Source organism: Oryx dammah, unplaced genomic scaffold (assembly GCF_014754425.2).
Source record: "Oryx dammah isolate SB20612 unplaced genomic scaffold, SCBI_Odam_1.1 HiC_scaffold_28, whole genome shotgun sequence".
NCBI classification, from domain to species: Eukaryota; Metazoa; Chordata; class Mammalia; order Artiodactyla; family Bovidae; genus Oryx; species Oryx dammah.
Window position 1 is genome coordinate 67,097,906 of NW_024070212.1, and position 26,018 is coordinate 67,123,923.

At 38.9% G+C, this 26,018-nt stretch overlaps 1 protein-coding gene across 2 annotated transcripts in view; it reads right to left on the reverse strand.

The window, feature by feature from the left end:
• The window catches only part of LOC120856983 (medium-chain specific acyl-CoA dehydrogenase, mitochondrial), a 40,844-nt gene extending 19,725 nt beyond the window's left edge, over positions 1-21,119 (reverse strand). Inside the window, exons 1-6 of one of the 2 annotated variants that reach the window (XM_040232546.1) lie at positions 20,854-21,119; positions 17,570-17,657; positions 11,398-11,495; positions 11,222-11,291; positions 10,006-10,106; positions 9,138-9,218 (exon numbers count right to left, since the gene is read on the reverse strand). In XM_040232546.1, coding sequence (XP_040088480.1) covers positions 9,138-9,218; positions 10,006-10,106; positions 11,222-11,291; positions 11,398-11,495; positions 17,570-17,657; positions 20,854-20,883 — 468 coding nt within the window. In that variant the 5' untranslated portion in view covers positions 20,884-21,119. The remainder of the gene's footprint in view (positions 1-9,137; positions 9,219-10,005; positions 10,107-11,221; positions 11,292-11,397; positions 11,496-17,569; positions 17,658-20,853) is intronic. The other variant, XM_040232547.1, reaches the window with a different exon arrangement.
• Between the last annotated feature and the right edge of the window lie 4,899 nt (positions 21,120-26,018).

A 26,018-nucleotide genomic window follows, 5' to 3' on the forward strand; every position in this document is an offset into this window, starting at 1 on the left:
ATAAGGAGGGTAATAAGAATACTTTTGGAGAAGATACAATGAATACTCATTGGAGGAGATAAGTCTTGAAGGACAAATAAATGAGGCAAGCAGATCTAGGCACAGAAGAATGAAATAGCATTGTGCAGGTCAAAGTACTAGCAGTTCAGGTGTCGTTCAGTCAGTAAGTCATGTACGACTCTTTGCAACCCCATGGATTGCGCACGCCAGGCTTCCCTGTCCTTCAATATCTCCCGGAGTTTGCTCAAATCCATGTCCATTAAGTGCAGTTCAATTCAGTCGCTCAGTCGTGTCCAACTCTGTGACCCCATGAATCAAAGCACCCCAGGCCTCCCTGTCCATCACCAACTCCCGGAGTTCACTCAGACTCACGTCCATCGAGTCAGTGATGCCATCCAGCCATCTCATCCTCTGTTGTCCCATTCTCTTCCTGCCCCCAATCCCTCCCAGCATCAGACTCTTTCCCAATGAGTCACCTCTTCGCATGAGATGGCCAAAATACTGAAGTTTCAGCTTTAGCATCATTCCTTCCAAGGAAATCCCAGGGCTGATCTCCTTCAGAATGGATTGGTTGAATCTCCTTGCACTCCAAGGGACTCTCAAGAGTCTTCTCCAACACCACAGTTCAAAAGCATCAATTCTTCGGCGCTCAGCTTTCTTCACAGTCCAACTCTCACATCCATACATGACTACTGGAAAAACCACAGCCTTGACTAGACGGACCTTAGTCCACAAAGTAATGTCTCTGCTTTTGAATATGCTATCTAGGTTGGTCATAACTTTTCTTTCAAGGAGTAAGCGTCTTTTAATTTCATGGCTGCAATCACCATCTGCAGTGATTTTGGAGCCCAAAAAAATAAAGTCTGACATTGTTTCCATTGTTTCCCCATCTATTTCCCATGAAGTGATGGGACCGGATGTCCATTAAGTAGGTGATGCTATATCTAACCATCTCATCCTCCATCACTCCCTTCTCCTTTTGCTTCAATCTTTCCCAGGATCTGGGTCTTTTCCAGTTAGTCAGCTTTTGGAATCAGGAAGCCAAAGTATTGGAACTCCAGCTTAAGCATCAGACTTTCCAATGAATATTCAAGGCTGATTTCCTTTAGGACTGACTGGTTTGATCTCCCTGTAGTCCAAAGGACTCCTAAGAGTCTTCTCTAGCACCACAATTCAAAGGCATCAATGGATTTATTTATTTTTTATCAATTATTTAAGTCTAGCCAAAAATAATGTCTAAGAGATAAGTCCGTGTAGGAAGGTAAAGGTCAGATCTAAACATAAATCATACGGATCATAGCATTAGCACTGTTGATTTATATAAAACTTAATCGACTTAAATTGCCAAATCAGTCTCCCCATTGGTGTTAAGGTTTGGTATACTCACTGAATAGCCTATTAAGTCTCCAGTTCCGGGCTTTACCTCTCCCCTGACCTTTACCCTCTTACATGGATTTATCTATTAGACATTCTTCTTGGTAATAAATACCTTAAACAAAATGTGTCCCAAACAAAATTATTTTCTGTCCATTCTTCAGAACTACTTCTCGTTTAGATTATCTAAAAGTGGCACTAGTGGTAAAGAATTCACTGGCCAATGCAAGAGATGCTAAAGATGTGGGTTCAATCCCTGGGTTGGGAAGATCCCCTGGAGTAGGGAATGGCAACTCACTCCAGTATTCTTGCTTGGAAAATCCCATGGACAGAGGAGCCTGGAGGCTATAATCTGCTGCTGCTGCTGCTGCTGCTGCCGCTAAGTCACTTCAGTTGTGTCCGACTCTGTGTGACCCCATAGATGGCAGCCCATCAGGTTCCCCCGTCCCTGGGATTCTCCAGGCAAGAACACTGGAGTGAGTTGCCATTTCCTTCTCCAATGCATGAAAGTGAAAAGTGAAAGTGAAGTCGCTCAGTTGTGTCCGACTCTTGGCGACCCCATGGACTGCAGCCTACCAGGCTGCTCCACCCATGGGATTTTCCAGGCAAGAATACTGGAGTGGGGTGCCATTGCCTTCTCTGAGGCTATAATCTATGGGGTCACAAAAAGTCAGACGTGACTGACCATGGTATCTAAAATGAGAGTGATGAAACCATTCTACTCTACTTATCATACCATGTTAGAGTACTATATTTAACTCTACGATATTTTGAGTCAACTTTAAAAAAGTGATGGGACTTTACTGTGAAAAAAAGATGAGAAAAACTGGCTCTAATTAGCTTAGAAAAGATAAGATTCACATGATAGCCATAATGAAATAGCTGAAGGGTTATATAGGCAAGGGAAAGAATTTGACTTGATAGGAGAAAACTACTATGAAATTATTCAAACTTACTGAACACCTATTAGGGTATCAGGCGGTGAAATGATAAAAAGAAATGACACAATCCTTTTCTTCAGGAGCACATAATCTAGAAAAGTGTTCTAATGGTCAGAGATACTCCCAAATGCAGCTGCTTCAGGAGCCTGTGACTCCGAGATAGGAAAACATGAGCTAGATGGTCTTTTCACAGATATGTGATAGAGGAAATTCAGATGACACATAAAGTTAACTAGATTACTCTCCTACCTGGAGATTCAAAGATGTTTTCAGCATCATAACAACAACAAAAAAGTATTATACAAATGAACTGTTCAGAAAAAATAACACTTTAAAATACCGAAATTTTAAGTATTGATAACTTTGGAAATTTTTTCCTTGAAATGTGCTATTAGACATTTCTCTGGTTTATAATGTATAGTTTTTAGAGCTTATGAAGTGTATGGGTTTGTGTTTCTATACAAAACGGACGGTTTTTGTCTTATTTGATTGCCACAGAGTAATTTGATGTTTTTTTTGGCAGAAGCCACTTTTGCTTCCATTGCAACTTGTCTTCATTCAGCTCAGTTGCTCAGTCGTGTCCGACTCTTTGCGACACCGTGAATTGCAGCATTCCAGGCCTCCCTGTCCATCACCATCTCCCGGAGTTCACTCAGACTCACGTCCATTGAGTCCGTGATGCCATACAGCCATCTCATCCTCTGTCGTCCCCTTCTCCTCCTGCCCCCAATCCCTCCCAGCATCAGACTCTTTCCCAATGAGTCAACTCTTCGCATGAGGTGGCCAAAGTACTGGAGTTTCAGCTTTAGCATCATTCCTTCCAAGGAAATCCCAGGGCTGATCTCCTTCAGAATGGACTGGTTGGATCTCCTTGCAGTCCAAGGGACTCTCAACAGTCTTCTCCAACACCACAGTTCAAAAGCATCAATTCTTCGGCGCTCAGCTTTCTTCACAGTCCAACTCTCACATCCATACATGACCACAGGAAAAACCACAGCCTTCACTATATGGACCTTAGTCGGCAAAGTAATGTCTCTGCTTTTGAATATGCTATCTAGGTTGGTCATAACTTTTCTTTCAAGGGGTAAGCGTCTTTTAATTTCATGGCTGCAATCACCAACTGCAGTGATTTTGGAGCCCCCCCAAAATAAAGTCTGACACTGTTTCCATTGTTTCCCATCTATTTCCCATGAAGTGATGAGACCAGATGCCATGATCTTCGTTTTCTGAATGTTGAGCTTTAAGCCAACTTTTTCACTCTCCTCTTTCACTTTCATCAAGAGGCTTTTTAGCTCCTCTTCACTTTCTGCCATAAGGGTGGTGTCACCTGCATATCTGAGGTGATTGATATTTCTCCCAGCAATCTTGATTTCAGCTTGTGTTTCTTCCAGCCCAGCGTTTCTCATGAGGTACTCTCCATTTAAGTTAAATAACCAGGGTGACAATATACACCCTTGACGTACTCCGTTTCCTATTTGAAACCAGTCTGTTGTTCCGTGTCCAGTTCTAACTGTTGCTTCCTGACCTGCATACAGATTTCTCAAGAGGCAGGTTAGGTGGTCTGGTATTCCCATCTCTTTCAGAATTTTCCACAGTTTACTGTGATCCACACAGTCAAAGGCTTTGGCATAGTCAATAAAGCAGAAATAGATGTTTTTCTGGAACTCTCTTGCTGTTTCCATGATCCAGTGGATGTTGGCAATTTGATCCCTGGTTCCTCTGCCTTTTCTAAAACCAGCGTGAACATCAGGAAGTTCATGGTTCACGTATTGCTGAAGCCTGGCTTGCAGAATTTTGAGCATTACTTTACAAGCATGTGAGATGAGTGCAAGTGTGCGGTAGTTTGAGAACTGCCTTTCTTTGTGATTGGAATGAAAACTGACCTTTTCCAGTGCTGTGGCCACTGCGGAGTTTTCCAAATTTTCTGGCATATTGAGTGCAGCACTTTCACAGCATCATCTTTCAGGATTTGAAATAGATCAACTGGAATTCCATCACCTCCACCAGCTTTGTTCGTAGTGATGCTTTCTAAGGCCCACTTGACTTCACATTCCAGGATGTCTGGCTCTAGATGAGTGATCACACCATCGTGATTATCTGGGTTGTGAAGATCTTTTTTTGAACAGTTCTTCTGTGTATTCTTGCCAGCTCTTCTTCATATCTTCTGCTTCTGTTAGGTCCATACCATTTCTGTCCTTTATCGAGCCCATCTTTGCATGAAATATTCCCTTGGTATCTCTAATTTTCTGGAAGAGATCTCTAGTCTTTCCCATTCTGTTCTTTTCCTCTATTTCTTTGCATTGATCGCTGAAGAAGGCTTTATCTCTTCTTGCTATTCTTTGGAACTCTGCAGTAAGATGTTTATATCTATCCTTTTCTCCTTTGTTTTTTGCCTCTCTTCTTTTCACAGCTATTTGTAAGGCCTCCCCAGACAGCCATTTTGCTTTTTTCCATTTCTTTTCCATGGGATGGTCTTGATCCTTGTCTCCTGTACAATGTCACAAACCTCATTCCATAGTTCATCAGGCACTCTATTTATCAGATCTAGGCCCTTAAATCTATTTCTCACTTCCACTGTATAATCATAAGGGATTTGATTTAGGTCATACCTGAATGGTCTAGCGGTTTTCCCTACTTCCTCAGTGTAAGTCTGAATTTGGTAATAAGGAGTTCAAGATCTGAGCCACAGTCAGCTCCTGGTCTTGTTTTTGTTGACTGTATAGAGCTTCTCCATCTTTGGCTGCAAAGAATATAATCAATCTGATTTTGGTGTTGACCATCTGGTGATGTCCATGTGTAGAGTCTTCTCTTGTGTTGTTGGAAGAGGGTGTTTGGAACCAAAGCAAAAACAATACCCAGTTGTGGATGTGACTGGTGATAGAAGCAAGGTCCGATGCTGTAAAGAGCAATATTGCATAGGAACCTGGAATGTCAGGTCCATGAATCAAGGCAAATTGGAAGTGGTCAAACAAGAGATGGCAAGAGTGAACATCGACATTCTAGGAATCAGCGAACTAAAATAGACTGGAATGGGTGAATTTAACTCAGATGACCATTATATCTACTACTGCGGGCAGGAATCCCTCAGAAGAAATGGAGTAGCCATCATGGTCAACAAAAGAGTCCAAAATGCAGTACTTGGATGCAATCTCAAAAATGACAGAATGATCTTTGTTCATTTCCAAGGCAAACCATTCAGTATCACAGTAATCCAAGTCTATGCCCCAACCAGTAGCACTGAAGAAGCTGAAGTTGATCGGTTCTATGAAGACCTACAAGACCTTTTAGAACTAATACCCAAAAACGACGTCCTTTTCATTATACGGGACTGGAATGCAAAAGTAGGAAGTCAAGAAACACCTGGAGTAACAGGCAGATTTGGCCTTGAAATGCAGAATGAAGCAGGGCAAAGACTAATAGAGTTTTGCCAAGAAAATGTCTTCATTACTACACTGTAATTCAAGAAAATTCGTATTTATTTTTATATAAATATATTAAAATAATATTCTTATTATTATTATAAATATCAAAAGATTAATTGTCTTAAAATATATTTATTTAGTATTCTTAAAGATATTAATATTCTTAAATAGTAAGATAATATATTACAATAATATTCTTTTATTCATAACTATTTATTTATGAAGAATTTATTTTGCATAATTGTATAAATCCTATGATACAATAATACAAATATAATAATACAATTTGGGTAAGGATCTGAGGGTCTACCAGTCTGTTGTGAGCAGGAGCCCAGTTTTATTCACTGTTTTATTCTAAGTCCACCTGGTACACAGTATTCAAAAATTTAGAAGAATGAGAATAACATTATAAGCTTATTAGTGATGATGCTACCACTTTATTTTTGTAGATTTTACTACCCAATTTTGCATTGTTCTCTATTAAATTACTAACTTGTTTGGTCTTACACTCTAAACGGACTGGAGGTAGTTTATATATTACATGTTTGTTTTTTTTTTTAATCACAGTGAAGTAAAAGTAAACTAGAAGAATAATATACTGTAACACATGCTTTGAAGTTCAGATAATTACTAACAGAGGACTATAAAACTGGCTCTATGCTTCCTACTTACCAAAACAAAAAATTCTACCTGTAAGTGTAAACTGGCATATAGCAAGGAATTCAGATATTAAGTGAATGGATGGATGAATGAATGGCAGTTAAAGAGAAACAAAGTTTCCCCTGGTATTAGGTATGAAAGAAATTTCTCTATTATATTGCAAAAGGGACACTATGTGAAGATATTCTTATAAAAACATAAGTACTTTATCTTACAGTATGCTTCTAAGATGTTATAGGCCCTATTTTCAGAAGAGATTTTGAAGCTAAGTAACTATATAAGATCTTACTGCTACTACATTGCTTGAAGACAGGTCTTGGGACCTCAACTTCAGCATTGTTTCAGTTACATTTCAGCTATTAATACTTCCCAGTTCCACTGGAAATGCATGGTTTTATGACAAGAGTTTTCCTTACCACTGTTAGGTTTTTTTCAGACACTTCAAAGTTCTTAGACCATGTTTGGACAAATAAGTTTACTGAAGGTCTTGCCTATGACAAGCTTGTTCCAACAGTCTAATACTTGTTTCTAGTCATCTAATACTGTATATATTTTAGGTATATGCTGTTTAAAAAATTTAACCCAATTTTTAAAAAAGAAATAGGTTTCTTATTATTTTAATATATATACAATAATACAATTAGTTTTGATTTTTGGAAAATTTTTCTGTACTAAGTGGTATTGAAAAATAATTATATAGCTCCTTGCTCTGTGATAACCTAGAGGGGTGGGATGGAGGGAGTAGGAGGAAGGTCTAAGAGGAGGGGATATATGTGTTGAGTACATATAGCTGATACACTTCATTATACAGCAGAAACTAACACAACACTGTAAAGCAATTATACTCCAATAAAAAAAATAATTATAGTGTTACCCTTATTTATTTCTGTTCTCATATCCTCAACAAGAGTATAACTGATCACACGATCTGGCAAGAGATTAAATCTTACAAATATGTACTAACCCTGTAAAGTTAAACCCAAAGACTTATCTTTTTCTGTATAAATTTTTACCATGACATTATTTTTAAAAGCAACAATCTAAGGAATTTAAATATTCAATAATATGGACTAGTGAAATAATTTATAGTACATCAATTAGATAGCATATTATATAGTAAAAAATATCACAGTATTTAAAAAGTAGAGCATAAAAATGCTTATTATATTAAAAAGGATATAAAACTGCACATATGATCATAACTGTGAAAAATACATCTGTATGTATTAAAAAATCAAATAGAATATACAGTAATACAGTAAGACAGTTATACCAGTTAACTTCATATCTGAGGGATTACAGACATTTTTGTTCTTCTTCATATCTTTCTAAATCTTCTATATCATTTTTATAATCAGAAAAAATTTTTAAATATTAATTTCTAGAAAGTTTTAAAAAACAATAGTACTATAATTTTATAAATATTATTGGGCATTAACTGAAACAGTATAAATTAAGCAATACTGTGAATTAATATACCTATTGATTATTTTCATTTTCACCCTTGGCTTCATATCTGAGTATATCAATTGCACTAGATACATATTTGAGTATATATTATGAGCTAGAAGAGGGAAAATGTACAGCAAACCTTATTAATTCAGAGATCAGAATACTTTAGGGACTAGAATGAATATATTTTTACATAATTAAAGATATGAATAACAAACAAAACTGTCAAAGAAATGTTTAAAATATTTAAACTACTTTTAAAAGACTTTAATATTTTAGAAATACCTATTTATAACTAATAATTACAAATACTCTTATCAGTACATTAAGTTCTTCTAACCATCTCTCTATGCTACAATTTTTTAGCTTGTTTCTAACATTTTATACATTACAAGAAAAGAACCTGGATGTTTCACACAATTCTTAGATAATATTGAAATTTAGCCTTCTAAGAAACTTTCATTTGTTGAAACAAATTGACAATTAAGTAGGAAATACATATAAATGTCTTTTATTAGTTTGCCTGAAATTTAGGCCCTGAAATAAACTTAAAATATTTTCAAATATTACTTTCTATTCTTTCAGACTGATTCTCACAAGTAGCTCAAAACTAATAACCATTTACTATGTTTCAGTATCACAATCAGACCCTAGACTGAAATCTGTCTGACTAATACCCAAAAGAAAGAAAAAATCCTTATGTAAAGTCACTTTCAAAATAAAAACTCAGTATGCATGTGTGTAAAATGTATGAAAATATCTTTTTAAAAAAAATCCAATTTAAAAATTAGTTGAGTAAATCTCAGAAAATTAAATAAAATCTATAACTCTCCTCCTGATGTCACTCAGTCATTCAACAGTTACCTTGTCAGTCATATTAATTTCTTATTAGTTCAATAAACTATTAGTTCAAACACCTAGAATTATATATTCAATCTGAACATCCCGACACACAACTACTCGGTTCGAGAGCTCCAGAGTGCTCCATTAAGTAGATATTTCTTGCCTGGAAATAAGTTAGAGAATTCTCATGATACTTTTCTGGCATCCTAGAAACATCATAAGTAGGTTTCTTTTTTCTGGAAACAGGCAAGAGAATAATTTTATGAAACTTTTTGGCATCCCAGAAACACTACTGTACTTAAATATGTTGCTTTTGTCTTAACATGCTATATAGCCCAATGTATATATACAGACTGAAAAGGAAAAAGAGAATGCTTATTCCTTTCTTCTTCTATTTTTATTCCTTTCTTAAGTGTGAAATAAAGTAGCTGCTGCATATACTCACACACATTAATGGCTCCTCAGTCATTCTCCCCAAATATTTCTTTTGTTGTTGATCATTTCCAGCAATAATAACAGGCATTTGCTGTCAACCAAAGGGAAGTGACATTAAAAAAACAAGATATTTTAAAATTAGGTATGTCAATTCTTTCTTTATTTCTGGCCTCGCTGCACAGCTTGTGGGGTTTTAGTTTCCCAACCAGGGACTGAACCCAGGCCCTCAGAGCAGTGAAAACTCAGAGTTGAAACCACTGGACTTCCAGGGAATTCCTAGTAAATTCAAATATAACACTATAATTCAAAACAAGACAACTATTTTCCCCAAGTGTAAGCCCAAAGAAATGGCCTTTATTCTGCCTCTAAGTCAGAGAGCTAACACCACAAGGATATAAATCTGTTAATCCAAGTATGCACATACAACTAAGTTATATAGGACTTGTTCGTAATGTAATATGTAAACATCTACTGTAGTAAAATGCACAGATAAATAATTAAATTTATAATAAATGACGTGGTACATATGATCAGGTCTCCTAAGACTTATTCACTAAACTTCAGCATTGCCAGCAGTGGCAGCAAGTCATCCCAACCCTTCTCCTGAATGACCTTATCTAAGAATTGCCACTGAAGCCACAGCCAAGTGTAGTTTCCCCACAAGGACAGGCAGGACACCAAGTACTAATGACAACAGGGTCAGAACAATCAACTCATGGAGTAAAAATCCAGGCTTCATTGCAGAACCTTGTGTGTTTTTTTTTGTCTGTTTTGTTTTGTTTTTAAAAGAAAACTGTGTTCTGCCAACTAACCTAACCTAGCAGGATTTTTTCATTAACCACAGCTCGGTTAGCCAATTAATTTTCTAAATAACTTACCCCTAGAGAATTTGCTTCAATAGCAGTCTGAACCCCTGTACATCCATAAGCCAATTCTTCAGTAATTAAACAGTTATCAAAAGTTCCAAGTCCAAGACCTCCTACGATATCAAAATGTTTTAAGAGCCCATTGTAATACATAGCATATCTCAACAGAAATAAAGGCAAATTATTTAAATGACTTGCAATACAAAAATTAGGTTAACTTGATCTTAAAAGCAAATTTACAAATATAATATCTATAACACAAGAAACTAAAAGATTTTGGGCCAGTACAGTAACAGAGTATACTTTGTTATATAAAGCTAAAATTAGTTTTAAAATTTCAAAAAGCTCTCTTACTATTTGTAATGTGGACCTGTCTTCCTGCTTCACCTTGATTTTGTAAAAATTTGATTCAACTTTGCTAAAAGTTTGACCCTTTGAGGAAAGGAGTGAAAGGAAGTCTCAATTAAATGTAAAATTGAAAGTAGAATTTAAAAGCAACAACTCAACCAACCTAGACAGAGAATTAACAAGGATTAAGTTAACATTGTGATTTAATCACTAGGTTGACTCGGATTTTTACGACCCCATGGGGTGTAGTCTGCCAGGTTCCTCTGTCCATGGAATTCTCCAGGCAAGAATAATTGAGTGGGTTGCATTTCCTTTTCCAGGGATGTTCCTGACCCAGGGATTGAACTTGAGTCTCCAGCATTGCAGGCAGATTCTTTACCATCTGAGCTACCAGGAAAACCCCACTTTGGAACCAGTTATAAAGAAGGAAGAATGCCTCTGAGTACAAGGCTTCTAAAAGCTGGCAAACGTTGAAGCAGGGGCTACTGCTGCTAAGTCGTTTCAATGGTGTCCGACTCTGTTCGACCCCATAGACGGCAGCCCACCAGGCTCCGACATCCCTGGGATTCTTCAGGCAAGAACACTGGAGTCGGTTGCCATTTCCTTCTCCAATGCATGAAAGTGAAAAGTGAAAGTGAAGTTGCTCAGTCGTGTCCGACTCTTCACAACCCCATGGACTGCAGCCTATCTGGCTCCTCTGTCCACGGGATTTTCCAGGCAAGAGTACTGGAGTGGGTTGCCATTGCCTTCTCCACTACACAGGGGCACATAGGTACAAAACCATTTAATGGTGACAAATATTTGAAAGAATGACTGAATAGAGTTTTAGAGTTTTCTTGTTCATATGCATGCTAGGATTAAAAATGTAAAGAAAGCTTACCACAACTTTCTGGAATGTGTGTATTCATTAAACCAAGCTCCCAGGCTCTTTTAATTAATGGGACAGGGTACTGAAAGAAATATAATAGAGAAAAAAGTTATATTTAAAATCTACTTATATTTAAAATCTTGTAAAATTTGTCAAAGATGTTCACTCCTTAAAGTGTATATACCTACCTCGCCGGTTTTATCATATTCTGCAGCAACTGGAATTATTTCCTCCCTGGCAAATTTACGAGCAGTAGCTTGAAATTCCTTCTGTTGTTCAGTGAATGCTAAGGGAAAGTTATTTTTAAAATATTTAAATAGGACAATGAGCTGAGAAAATGAAGTCAGTATGTGCTGCTGCTGCCAAGTCGCTTCAGTCGTGTCCAACTCTGTGTGACCCCACCAGGCTCCCTTGTCCCTGGGATTCTCCAGGCAAGAACACTGGAGTGGGTTGCCATTTCCTTCTCCAAAGCATGAACGTGCAAAGTGAAAGTGAAGTCGCTCAGTCGTGTCCGACCATTAGCGACCCCATGGACTGCAGCCTACCAGGCTCCTCCATCCATGGGATTTTCCAGGCAAGAGTATTGGAGTGGGGTGCCATTGCCTTCTCTGAGTCAGTATGTAGATATTTATAATTATAATGGAGACTTTCACCTTTGATAGCCAGAAAGTTATAGTGCAATGTGCTTTCAGACTACTCAAGATTTCACTGTACCATATAATTAAATCTATGTCAATATTAATGCCAAAAAGGTAGGTAGGATTTCTCGCTTTTACAAATGAGTAACAGATACAAACAAGTTTTTCTCTTCCAGTATTAAAGTAAAAACAATTTTTCTTAACTCTGAAGCAGAATCATCATATTTTTACTAATACCAAAATGAAACTAATATGTAAGACATATCCTGACCTCAAGAATCAATCTATTAGGGAGGTAAGACATGACCAGTGACCATATACCAATTAAACTTGTACAAAATATCAGAAGAATACCATAACTTCAATTTTACTCCTCCTTTAAACTCAGATAACTTAAGTTTACAAAGGAGCCCAAAGCAACTGACAAAAGTGGTGGGAAGGCTTCTTAAATTAATGAAAGAAATAGGGTGGCTGGACCAAGCACAGAAGCCAATTACTACTGATTTTTTTCAATTCCACACTAACATGCAGTTTTATTACAGCTGCATCCAACATTAAAGGATAGGTAAAATTTAAGAGTGATATATGATGTTTTGGGCAAGAAGAATGAAAGAAAAGACAGAAAGGTAAGAATGAAAAATAAGAATGTTTAGGACTATAGCGATAATTTGTATAGGGATGTGTGAACTAAAATATAAAAGACATTAGAAATTTGGTATTCAATAGCCTAAAATCAAATCTCTCATTTTATAGATAAAATCCAGAGTTCCAGAGAATATCAAGAAGAGATAAGAAAGCCTTCTTAAATGAACAATGAAAAGTAGAGAAAAACAATAAAATAGGAAAGACTAGAGATCTCTTCAAGAAAACTGGATATATCCAGGGAACATTTCCTGCAAGGATGAGCATGATAAAGGACAGAAATGGTTAAGACCTAACAGAAGCAGAAGAGGTGGTGAGAACATACAAAAGAACTACACCAAAAAGGTCCTAATGACCCATATAACCACAGTTGGGGTGGTCACCCACCTGGAGTCAGATAGCCTGGAGGGCGAAGCCAAGCAGGCCTTAGGAAGCATCACCACCAACAAAGCTAGCTGAGGTGATGGAATTCCAGCTGAGCTATTTCAAATTCTAAAAAATGATGCTGTTAAAGTGCTGCACTCAATACGTCAACAAAATTTGGAAAATTCAGCCATGGCCACAGGACTGGAAAAGGTCAGTTTTCATTCCAATCCCAAAGAAGGGCAATGTTCAAACTACCGTACAATTGCATTCGTTCTGCATCCTAGTAAAGTTATGCTCAAAATCCTTCAAGCTAGGCTTCAGCAGTACATGAACTGAGAACTTCCAGATATTCAAGCTGGATTTAGAAAAAGCAGAGGAACCAGAGATCAAAGCGCCAACATTTGTTGGATCATAGAGAAAGCAAGGGAATTCCAAAAAATATCTACTTCTGCTTCATTGACTACACAAACATCTTTGACTGTGTAGATCACAACAAACTGTGAAAAACTCTTAAAGAGATAGGAATACCAGACTACCTTACCTGTCTCCTGAGAAACCTGTATGCAGGTCAAGAAGCAATAGTTAAAACCTTACATGAAACAATGAACTGGTTCCAAATTGAGAAAGGAGTACATCAAGGCTATATATTGTCACTGTGTTTATTTCACTTATATGCAGGGTACATCACGTGGAATACTGGACTGAAATACTGGCTGGATGAATCCTAAACTCTAATCAAGATCACCGGGAGAAATATCAACAACCACAGATATGCAGATGATACCGCTCTAACGGTAGAAAGTGAAGAGGAACTAAAGTCTCTTGATGAGGGTGAAAGAGGAGAGTGAAAAGGCTGGTTTAAAATTCAGCATTCAAAAAATGAAGATCATGGCATCTAGTCCCATCACTTGGTGGTGAATTGAAGGGGAAAAAGTAGAAGCAGTAATAGATTTTTTTTTTCCCTTGGATTCCACTGCTGACGGTGACTATAGCCATGAAATTAAAAGATGCTTGCTCCTTAGAGCAAGGCTTCTCAGGTGGCTCAGACGGTAAAGCATCTGCCTACAATGTGGGAGACCCGGGTTTGATCCCTGGGTCAGGAAGATCCTCTGGAGAAGGAAATGGCAACCCACTCCAGTACTCTTGCCTGGAAAATCCCATGGATGGAGGAGCCTGCTAGGCTACAGTCTATGGGGTTGCAAAGAGTCAGACACGACTGAGCGACTTCACTTTCTTTCTTTCTGCTCCTTGGAAGGAAAGCTATGACAAACCTAGGCAGCATATTAAAAAGCAGACACTACTTTGCCCAACAAAGGTCCATCTAGTCAAAGCTATGGTTTTTCCAGTAGTCATGTATGGATGTGAGAGTTGGACCATACAGAAGGCTGAGTGCTGGAGAATTGGTGCTTTTGAATTGTGCTGGAGAAAATTCTTGAAGAGTCCCTTGGAGAGCAAGGAGATCAAGCCAGTCAATCCTAAAGGAAATCAGCCCTGAATGCTCATGGACGGACTGATGCTGAAGATTCAGTACTTTGGCCACTTGATGCAAAGAGCTGACTCATTGGGAAAGACCTGGATGCTGGGAGAGATTGAAGGTAAAAGAAGAGTACAGCAGAGGATGAAATGGTTAGATAGCATTACCAACTCAATGCACAGAATTCGAGCAAACTCTGGGAGACAGTGAAGGACAGGGAAGCCTGGAGTCCTGCAGTCCATAGGGTCAAAAACAGTCAGACACAACTTAGCGACTGCACAACAACAACATATCAAAATTGTGAGTGGCAAAGGGGTAGGGAAGCTTGGATCTATTATGTTTTGTTTGAGAACGTACCTTGATCCCATCACTATATGCTAGGATTTTACCTATGTCGTATAATTTAATCTTCAAATAAACCTTGTCTTATAGATAGTGCAACTGGTCACAGGTGTTATCACTATTCCTTTACTTGATCTCCACAATCTCCCTCCAAAACACTTATATCTATCTCATCCTCTGTCACTCACCAAATCACCACAGATTTCTACTACTAGTCTCTTACTATTGGGTATGAATCTGTATGTGACAAACTGAAACTAAATAGCAATGATACCAAACCTATGTTAATATCTCAATAAGAAAATAAGAAGATACAGTGTCCCAAACTGCTATCCTCACATTGATGTGAAATTTTCACTTAATTCTGTTGAAAAAACTTTATATGGATGCTGACAATCTTAAAAAATAAAAACTGAAAATGTTAACCCTAGGGAGTTTTGAGTTTGTTATTTCTTTCAGGGTATGACTTAATTATCTCAGCTGCCTTTTAACTTTTTTCTGAGACCAAGTGAATTGAGAAAATGGGTTTTTAAACTAGAGAAACGGTAATACTTCTGAAGCAAGAAGCACTCTAGGGGGCAAAGGATGCTGAAGAAAGGTGTTATTATTTCAAATTTTTTGCCTGGTCTTCATTTTTGAAAGAAAAGGGGAAGGCAAATGTTATTCTGTTTTCCCCCAACACCACATGGTTCTCCAATCCCAAGACTAAGAACCACATTTAGCACCAAACTGCTGTTCCATATATGATGGCCAAACTAGACTCTGGCTTATTAGTAGAAACCTAGCAATGTGTATCTAATAGTGTTTAAGAAGTATTTGTTGCATTCTTTTCTAAGTTGAAGACTATTCACATGAAACAGTTGATTTGTTGTTTCTGAAGATATTAAGAAGAGGTGGTAAGAATACACAGAAGAACTGTACAAAAAAGAGCTTCACAACCAAGATAATCATGATGGTGTGATCACTCACCTAGAGCCAGACAGCCTGGAATGTGAAGTCAAGTGGGCCTTAGAAAGCATCACTACGAACAAAGCTAGTGGAGATGATGGAATTCCAGTTGAGCTATTTCAAATCCTGAAAGATGATGCTGTGAAAGTGCTGCACTCAATATGCCAGAAAATTTGGAAAACTCAGCAGTGGCCACAGCACTGGAAAAGGTCAGTTTTCATTCCAACCCCAAAGAAAGGCAATGCCAAAGAATGCTCAAACTACTGCACAATTGCACTCATCTCACACACTAGTAAGGTAATGCTCAAAATTCTGCAAGCCAGGCTTCAGGAGTACATGAACCGTGAACTTCCCGATGTTCACACTGGTTTTAAAAAAGACAGAGGAACCAGAGATCAAATTGCCAACATCTGCTGGATCATGGAAAAAGCAAGAGAGTTCCAGAAAAGCATCTATTTCTGCTTTATTGACTATGCCAAAGTCTTTGACTGTGTGGATCACAGTAAACTGTGGGAAATTTTGAAAGAGATGGGAATACCAGACCCCTTACCTGCCTCTTCAGAAACCAATAAACAGGTCAGGAAGCAACAGTTAGAACTGGACATGGAACAACAGACTGGTTCCAAATAGGAAAAGGAGTATGTCAAGGCTGTATATTGTCACCCTGCTTATTTAACTTCTATGCAGAGTACATCATGAGAAACGCTGGGCAAACACTGGGCTGGAAGAAGCACAAACTGAAATGAAGATTGCCGGGAGAAATATCAATAACCTCAGATATGCAGATGACACCACCCTTATGGCAGAAAGCGAAGAGGAACTAAAAAGCCTCTTGATGAAAGTGAAAGAGACTGAAAAGGTTGGCTTAAAGCTCAACATTCAGAAAACTAAGATCATGGCATCTGGCCCCATCACTTCATGGCAGATAGATGGGGAAACAGTGGAAACAGTGTCAGACTTAATTTTGGGGGGCTCCAAAATCACTGCAGATGGTGATTGCAGCCATGAAACTAAGACACTTACTCCTTGGAGGGAAGGTTATAACCAACCTAGATAGCATATTGAAAAGCTGAGATATTACTTTGCCAATAAAGGTTTGTCTAGTCAAGGCTATGGTTTTTCCAGTGATCATGTATGGATGTGAGAGTTGGACTGTGAAGAAAGCTGAGCGCCGAAGAACTGATGCTTTTGAACTGTGGTGCTGGAGAAGACTCTTGAGAGTCCCTTGGACTGCAAGGAGATGCAACCAGTCCATTCTGAAGGAGATCAGTCGTGGGTGTTCATTGGAAGGACTGATGCTGAAGCTGAAACTCTGATACTTTGATCACCTCATGGGAAGAGTTGACTCATTGGAAAAGACCCTGATCCTGGGAGGGATTGAGGGCAGGATGAGAAGGGGATGGCAGAGGAAGAGATGGCTGGATGGCATCACCAACTTGATGGACATGAGTTTGAGTGAACTCCAGGAGTTGGTGATGGACAGGGAGGCCTGGAATGCTGTGATTCATGGGGTTGCAAAGAGTCAGACACGACTGAGCGACTGAACTGAACTGATATACTTTAAAATGGCAGGAATATATATACACGCTGATAATACAGATGTATGTATAGGGTACTACAGCTGAAGAAGAAAACAAGATCAGAAAGGATGGGTGTGACTAACTGAACAATCTACAGATGATGACAGACATTAAGTTTGTTTACAAACATATTTCAGATAATTACATATAAAAAGTCGCATACATGGACTTCTCTGTTGATCCAATAGTTAAGAGTCCAGCTTCCACTGCAGGGAATACAGGTGTAATCCTTGGTCAGGGAACTAAGATCCCATATCCCATGTGGCAGCGAATAATAAATAAATAATGAAATAGAAAGTCTTTTTTAAAAAGTTTCATATATATATAACAAATACAAGTTTAAAGTCAAAACACAAAACAAAATATATACCAAAACTAAATCCTGATCCTGGCTCATGTTGTACGACAGCTTTTGTATGTTGTGATCTCCAGTCAAAACGAGAAAGACTTCTCAGTACCTGTAAAGAATAATTTTGTTACAACAAATTGGGGAATTTAAAAATCAGTCAAGTAGAATACTGATAAGTATTTACAAGTAAACAGAGCAACTTGTTTGACCATATTCAGGAACACAGTTTAAGTCATTACTTAAATGCCTTCAACCATAATTTGATTTTTGTATTAAGTCAATTATCAGATGTTTTAACACCTATCATAAAGGAAATTTTTTTTGTAAAAAATGCAATGCAAATAAAACTAATCAGTAGCTTTGTACTACTAAAATGCAATATTTCCAAGACAAGTAAGAGTCAGGGATAGTAGTAGACTTAGAACCACTGTTCCAGAAATCTCACCTTCCAGCACCAGAACACCTTGTAACTGGGGAATTGCAATGGGGGGCAAAAATGAAATAGTATCACTCTACATTCAAGAGTTGCCTCATTTATCAACTTTGGTTCCCTGTCCCTGGTAGACTCCCAAGAATGTCTCTGGGAATCTTCCCCTTGAAGAACTCCATTTTCTAAGACATCTCACTTGAACAAAACAAATTAGCCTTAAAGCATGTTATATATTTTCTGCTGTTGTCTGTAAGTATTCTTAGAATGTTCTGAGCCAAGGGTCAGCACACTATGGTACCCTCAGTTTTGTAAATAAAATTCTGTTGGAACACAGTCAGACCACATTGTCTATTGCTGCCATCACAGCAGAGCTGGGAAACCACATGGTCCACAAAGCCAAAAATATTTACTCTCTCTTTACAAAAAAAGTTTCCTAACCCTATTTTAAACCATTACTCAACTATTTGTCTTAATTTCTGAAATCTACTCATATTTCTTCAAAAAGATATGTAAAAATATAATCAGATATTATTTTGCAACCTATTTTTATATTCATAGAAAGAAAGGATATAATCAGATATTGTTCCTTTGAAATCTATTTTCATACTCATAACAGTTCAGTATACACAAAAAGTAACCACTTGCATTTATTAAAGTTATCAAACTGGAAACCATACTGGAACTCTTGAGTAAATGTTTAAGGAGAGCCAAAATTACACAATTTACAGTTCAAGGAATTTGACAGAACAAAATTTTACTAAGCTAGACACTGAAAGAAAAGAGAAATTCAACAATCTACTAAAAGATGAAGGACTGAACTTGCTTATGTTTTTGAAAATCTGTGAAAAGAAACTGTCCACTTTGTAGATAACAACTTCAACTTGTAAACAGAATTACCTACATGTAAAGTGACAACATAGACTATCAAATGTATTAATTTAAATAACGCTTTCAATAATATATTTTATACCACAATTTTTTAATTACAGAATATAAAAATTCATATTTTCTTTGTAATTTTCATTAATTTTACTTCGGAGTTAAAACATGGTTTCTCAGGTACTCATTCTCCACCAAACCTATTCTTGTTCAGTCACATTGCATGTATTAATGCACCTGAATCTGAGTCAATCTTAAGACTAAGGAATTATTTTTATTCATATTTTGTATATGAAGAAACTGGGGCTCAGAAAGGTCAAGTAAAATTGGCCAAGGTCACTCTATTAGGAACCAGGATTATTACCTTAACATTTATGATGAAGAATTCGTGCCATCAATCACCTTGCTATACTGCTCTTTCAATTCAAGTATCCTAATTTGCTATTAGATTCTATAAAGAAAAAAAATTGCACGAAAATCAAACTAAAAACCTCTTTTAAATGTGTGTTTAGACAGCATGGTACAAAATCAGACCTCACAATATAGGTAAATGGTTTGTTGAGATTTTAAATAGGGAATTATCCGTGTATTTAAAATAATTTACAAAGAGTTTACATATGACCCTACAGGAAAATCTGTTACATAAAACAAAGTATAAAGGTAGTTACAGCCAGGGAACAATGTCCACAAACTGGTTTATTAACCTCTTTCCAAACCTGGAAAATGAGGTTAACCTTACTGGGTAACTGTCGAGATGATCAAAGTAAGTTAATGTCTTGGAAGCAAAACTGTCTATAAATGTTATTAACTCTGGGTTCTCCGCCAGAAATACGGAATTCAAAACCTCCAAGGGTAGCAACTTTAATCAAGCATTAACTTTTCAATAACAGCACAGCTATAATTGAAAACTTTTGCATGTTTCTTAGGAATTAAAAGTCTGAGTTTTATGGGAGTGTCAAAGTGGCGTAAATTTTCTGGATCAGGTTTTTCTGTATTTATTTCGTGCCCGCAACAACCCCCCGTCCCCCGTCCCCGCCCCCGCCCCGAGATTGAGAAATCCAGGTCTTTTTTTCTGGTATCAGCATTTAAAATCATTTTTAAAATCCTTCAATTTCTGCCTTCAGCACCCATTAACTTGTATAGCAATGACAAATACCGGGCAATAATCCATTAGAATTACTCTAAACCCAACACTATTTTGGTACAAGACATAACTTTCTCAATTATAAATAACATATAAATGGCAATAATATTTAAGATAGCCAACTGTATTTAGTAGCTGAGACGATTTAAAATCTGCGAGACACTAGAATAAACAGACGAGCTTCACAGAAAATTCTGCTCTGGGATTTTCTTTTCTCCTATATTTACGTACACAACCTGATACTGTAAAACCAAATGGGTCTTAAAATATATTAAGTATCCTAAGGAGAACCTGCTCCATTTTCCTTTTCCTCGTTACTTGGCAGGCACCCAAGGTAAAGACTATCTGAATTCTGCACTTTGTAGCATATACAACACAGAAGACTTCCTTCTTAGTGTAGGGACTGAGCCAAGAGAGAGTGTCCGTCAAGAGAAAATAAACTAGTTCAGCAAAGACACGGTTGTAATTTTTAGGCCCTGGCCAATTAAAAGACGGGTTTACTTCAGGATATGACAAGACTCCTCCGGGAAATCTTTGGAAGGTTCTCGGGGCCAGAGAAAGAAAAGAGATATTCTGAAAAGGGGACGCAATCTATATACGGAGAAATTGCTAAGGAGATACAGGAAACTGAAAACCCAGACAGCGTTCCGTCCCACAGTGCGAGGAATGGGTGAGCGCGAAAGGCAGGCGAGGGTCCGGAATCCTGGTTCCTACCAGGAGCGGGGTAAGGGGGTGCCAAGGCGCCTGATGATTGCACCCCTTCCTTACCACAGCTTCCCACCCCGCCCGGCCTCCTCCCGAACACCACAGCCTCCGCTTCCCACCCATGCGGAGCCCTGTTCTTCCTCTCACCCCGCAGCTTCGCCTAGACAGCGCGATCATGGTGTCTGCCGGTCGGGTTATGCAATCTCTAATCCGGTTGTGACAACTCCGCGGACGCCCCTGCCTACATTATGTCCCCGCCCACCCGCAACATTTGTGGGCGGGGCCTCAGTTAGAAGGGACAGAAAGGAAAACGAAAGAGGGCGGAGGGGGCAGCCTGCGCGGCCTAGTTGAACGCCTACTCAAGCGGCAATGCCCCTCTCTGCGGCCGCCGCCATCTTGGAGGGAGGTCTAATGTGCTCTAGGTGCCTGACGGGACGCACTGAGTTTCCCTGAAAAAAGCATATCTTCCCGTCGGTCCTTTGAATTCAGTCGACGAGCCCTGTTGGGGGAAGACTGGGGCTGACAGCCGTGCGGAGACAACCCGGAGGGCGAACGGTGGCGGAGGCGGGGACTGGGCCGACTGCAGGCGCCCAGCCCGGAGATTCAAGGGTCACATAACAGGCTGAGAATCTGGGTGAGAGGGCTTGGCGAGGAGTTTGGCAGAAAGGCGTCTGCTGGTTTTCGATCTTGACTTTTATCCGGAGACACCTATCAGACTCAAATCGTTTCTGCTTCGAGGGGTCAAAGGGTACTTTTCTCTGAAACACTGGACCCAAAGCAGAAGGATGTTTGTGATTTAAATCAAAGAAGAATGTAATCACTTGAGAGATCACAACATTTCTGAATCTTCCCAAGGCTGTTTATTACTATGACTTCCCTGGTGGCTCAGACGGTTAAGCGTCTGTCTACAATGCGGTAGCCCCGGTTCGATCCCTGGGTTGGGAAGATCCCCTGGAGAAGGAAATGGCAATCCATTCCAGTACTATTGCCTGGAAAAATCCCATGGACAGAGGAGCCTTAGGCTACAGTCTGCAGCTGCTGCTGCTGCTAAGTCACTTCAGTCGTGTCTGACTCAGTCTGTGGGGTCGCAAAGAGTCAGATACGACTGAGCGACTTCACTTTCACTGAGATAACCATGGTGTTACAATGCCCGGCAATTTGTAAAGCTGTGTATTTGTGAAAGCTAATAAAAGCCCAGTGCGAGTCGAGGGTATGAATGCTTCCCAGGGTTCCTAGTACTTTTCATTTTTGTTGGCCCCATCCTAATTTAGGGGGCTTCCCTGATGGCTTAGATGGTAAAGAGTCTGCCTGCAGTGAAAGAGCCTTAGAGTTGGATCCCTGGATTGAAAAGATCCTCTGGAGAAGGGAATGGCTACCCACTCTGGTATTCTTTCCTGGAGAATTCTGTGGACAGAGGAGCCTGACAGGGCTACAGTCAATGGGGTCTCCAGAAGTAGGACATGGCTGAAGGATTAACATTTTCAACACTTTCAACTTTCATCCTAATTTAGGCCCTCATCACTCATCCCTAAATCCTGAAGACCCAATACAGCCTAAATAAATACGTTTTTTAAAATAAAATATCTCAACAAACTAGGTACAAAGAGAATTATCTAGGCATCATAAAGGCTTTGTCTAAAATGACAATCTGAAGGTTGCTAATTTTATCATCTTCCCTGTCTTGTTATTTGTAGGATAGAGTTGAAACCTTATTGTCTAACAGGAAAGAACTTTTAATTTCTAGCCCATCTGACTGCTCCACCTCCTATTTCTCGTACTTCTCTAACATGTTTTTGCATGAACTAATCCCTCTGTACATAATACCCTGCCTCTTGGATCTCCATCTGATTTTTATTTGTCCTAAGGAAAGGCAGCTCAAATGTCACGTTTGGTGAAATTCCCAGAGCTATCTGTCAAATAAAATAATTTCTCCTGTATGCTCTTTGTACAAACCTTTTTTTTTTTTTTTTTTGAACTTTTAACTTTGTATTGGGGTATAACCGATTAACAATGTTGTGATAGTTTCAAGTGAACAGCAAAGGGATTCAGCCATACATATACATGTATCCATTCTACCCCAAACCCCACTCCCATCCAGGCTGCCATATAACATTGAGCAAAGGTCTAAGTGCTATATAATAGGTCTGTGTTTGTTATCCATTTTAAATATACCAGCGTTGTACAGACCTCTTTTATAATGTTAATAAAGGGTTAGGCTGCACATAGCCCAGTCTCTACAGAGTTATGTGCGCATAGTATAAAAATGAAAGTATTAAATAAGAGGAATTGTACTCTTTTACTTACATCTCGCCAAGGAAATTGTAGACATTCTTTATAATCCATGGTTATGATCTGTTAAATCCCTTTCTCTTCTATTGATTTATTATCTTCCATTCTGAAATCACATCTAAATGTCTCTCTATCCCTTCCTTTATTCCTTATTGTGGAGAAAACTCCCAATAGCAGCTCTTGCTTTTCTCAGTGTTTTCATTTTCTTTCCTCTCCTCTTATCTACAGTACCTGCCTCTCTTCCATCCCCTCTCTCTTGTTTTTCTTTATAACCTCAGTTCAGTTCAGTTCAGTCGTTCAGTCGTGTCCAACTCTTTGCCAGGCCTCCCTGTCCATCACAAGCTCCTGGAGTTCACTCAGACTCACGTCCATTGAGTCAGTGATGCCGTCCAGCCATCTCATCCTCTGTCGCCCCCTTCTCCTCCTGCCCCCAATCCCTCCCAGCATCAGAGTCTTTTCCAGTGAGTCAACTCTTCGAATGAGGTGGCCAAAGTACTGGAGTTTCAGCTTTAGCATCATTCCTTCCAAAGAAATCGCAGGGCTGATCTCCTTCAGAATGGACTGGTTGGATCTCCTAGCAGTCCAAGGGACTCTCAAGAGTCACTGAGATATAATTCACAGACTGTAAAATTCACACTTTAAAAATGCACTAAAGACCATGTAATGTAATGGTATTTAGTCTACTCACAGGATTATATGACCATCACAACTATCTAATGTTAGAGCATTTCATCATCCCTAAAAGAAACTCCATACCTGTTAGCAGTCGTTCCACATTCCCACCTTCTCCCTCCCTTCTCTCTACTTTCTGTTTCCCTAGATTTTCCAAATCTGTACATTTCATATACATGGAATCATAAAATATGTGGTCTTTTGTGACTGGTTTCTTTTCACTTAACATCATGTTTTCAAGGTTATCCATGTTAAATGTGTCTACTGATACATTCATTCCTCTTTATGGCTGAATAATATTCTATTGCATTGATGTATACCACATTTTACTCATGCATTCATCAGTTGATAGACATTTGTGTGCTTTTCACTTTTTGGCTATTAGGAATAATGCTGCTTCATATTTGTACATGTATGTACACATATGGATGTATGTGTATATACCTAGGAGTGGAATTGTTGGTGGCTCAGACAGTAAAAGCGTTCGATCCCTGGGTGGCGAAGATCCCTGGAAAAGGAAATGGCAACCCACTCCAGTATTGTTGCCTGGAATATCCCATGGACGAAGGAGCCTGACAGGCTATAGTCCATGGGGTCGCAAAGAGTTGGACACAACTGAGCGACTTCACTTCACCTCACTTCACTTCATGATAACTCAAGGTCATATGATAACGTCCAAGGTAAGGAGCAGCGGCTGCGCTTTGCTGGAGCAGCTGTGAAGAGATACCCCACATCCAAGGTAAGAGAAACCCAAGTAAGACGGTACTGAGAGTGAGCATCTGAGGGCGGACAGACTGAAACCACAGTCACAGACAGCTAGCCAATCTGATCACATGGACCACAGACTTGTCTAACTCCGTGAACTAGGCCATGTGGGGCCACCCAAGATGGATGGGTAATGCTGGAGAGGTCTAACAGAATGTGGTCCACTGGAGAAGGGAATGGCAAACCATTCAGTATTCTTGCCTTGAGAACCCCATGAACCGTATGAAAAGGCAAAAAGATAGGACACTGAAAGAGGATCTCCCCAGGTCGGTAGATGCCCAATATGCTACTGAAGATAGTGGAGAAATAACTTCAGAAAGAATGAAGGGATGGAGACAAAGCAAAAATGACACCCAGTTGTGGATGTGACTGGTGATAGAAGCAAGGTCCGATGCTGTAAAGAGCAATATTTCATAGGGATCTGGAATGTCAGGTCCATGAGTCAAGGCAAAATGGAAGTGGTCAAACAGGAGATGGCAAGAGTGACTGTTGACATTCTAGGAATAAGTGAACTAAAATGGACTGGAATGGGTGAATTTAACTCAGATGACCATTATGTCTACTATTGCGGGTAGGAATCCCTTAGAAGAAATGGAGTAGCCATCATAGTCAACAAAAGAGTCCAAAATGCAGTACCTGGATGCAATCTCAAAAACAACAGAATGATCTCTGTTCATTTCCAAGGCAAACCATTCAATATCACGGTAATCCAAGTCTATGCCCCAACCAGTAACACTGGAGAAGTGGAAATTAAACGGTTCTATGAAGACCTACAAGACCTTGTAGAACTAACAACCAAAAAATATGTCCTTTTCATTATAGGGGACTGGAATGCAAAAGTAGAAAGTCAAGAAACATCTGGAGTAACAGGCAAATTTGGCCTTGGATTACAGAATGAAGCAAGGCAAAGGCTAATAGAGTTTTGCCAAGAGAACGCACTGGTGATAGCAAACACCCTCTTCCAACAACACAAGAGAAGACTCTACACATGGACATCACCAGATGGTCAACACCAAAATCAGATTGATTATATTCTTTGCAGCCAAAGATGGAGAAGCTCTATACAGTCAGCAAAAACAAGACCAGGTGCAGACTGTGGCTCAGATCATGAACTCCTTATTGCCAAATTCAGACTTAAATTGAAGAAAGTAGGGAAAACCACTAGACCATTCAGGTATGACCTAAATCAAATCCCTTATGATTATACAGTGGAAGTGAGAAATAGATTTAAGGGTCTAGATCTGATAGACAGAGTGCCTGATGAACTATGGACGGAGGTTCATGACATTGTACAGGAGACAGGGATCAAGACCATCCCCATGGAAAAGAAATGCAAAAAAGCAAAATGGCTGTCTGGGGAGGCCTTACAAATAGCTGTGAAAAGAAGAGAAGTGAAAAGCAAAGGAGAAAAGGAAAGATATACCCATTTGAATGCAGAGGTCCAAAGAATAGCAAGGAGAGATAAGAAAGCCTTCCTCAGCAATCAATGCAAAGAAATAGAGGAAAACAACAGAATGGGAAAGACTAGAGATCTCTTCCAGAAAATTAGAGATACCAAGGGAACATTTCATGCAAAGATGGGCTCG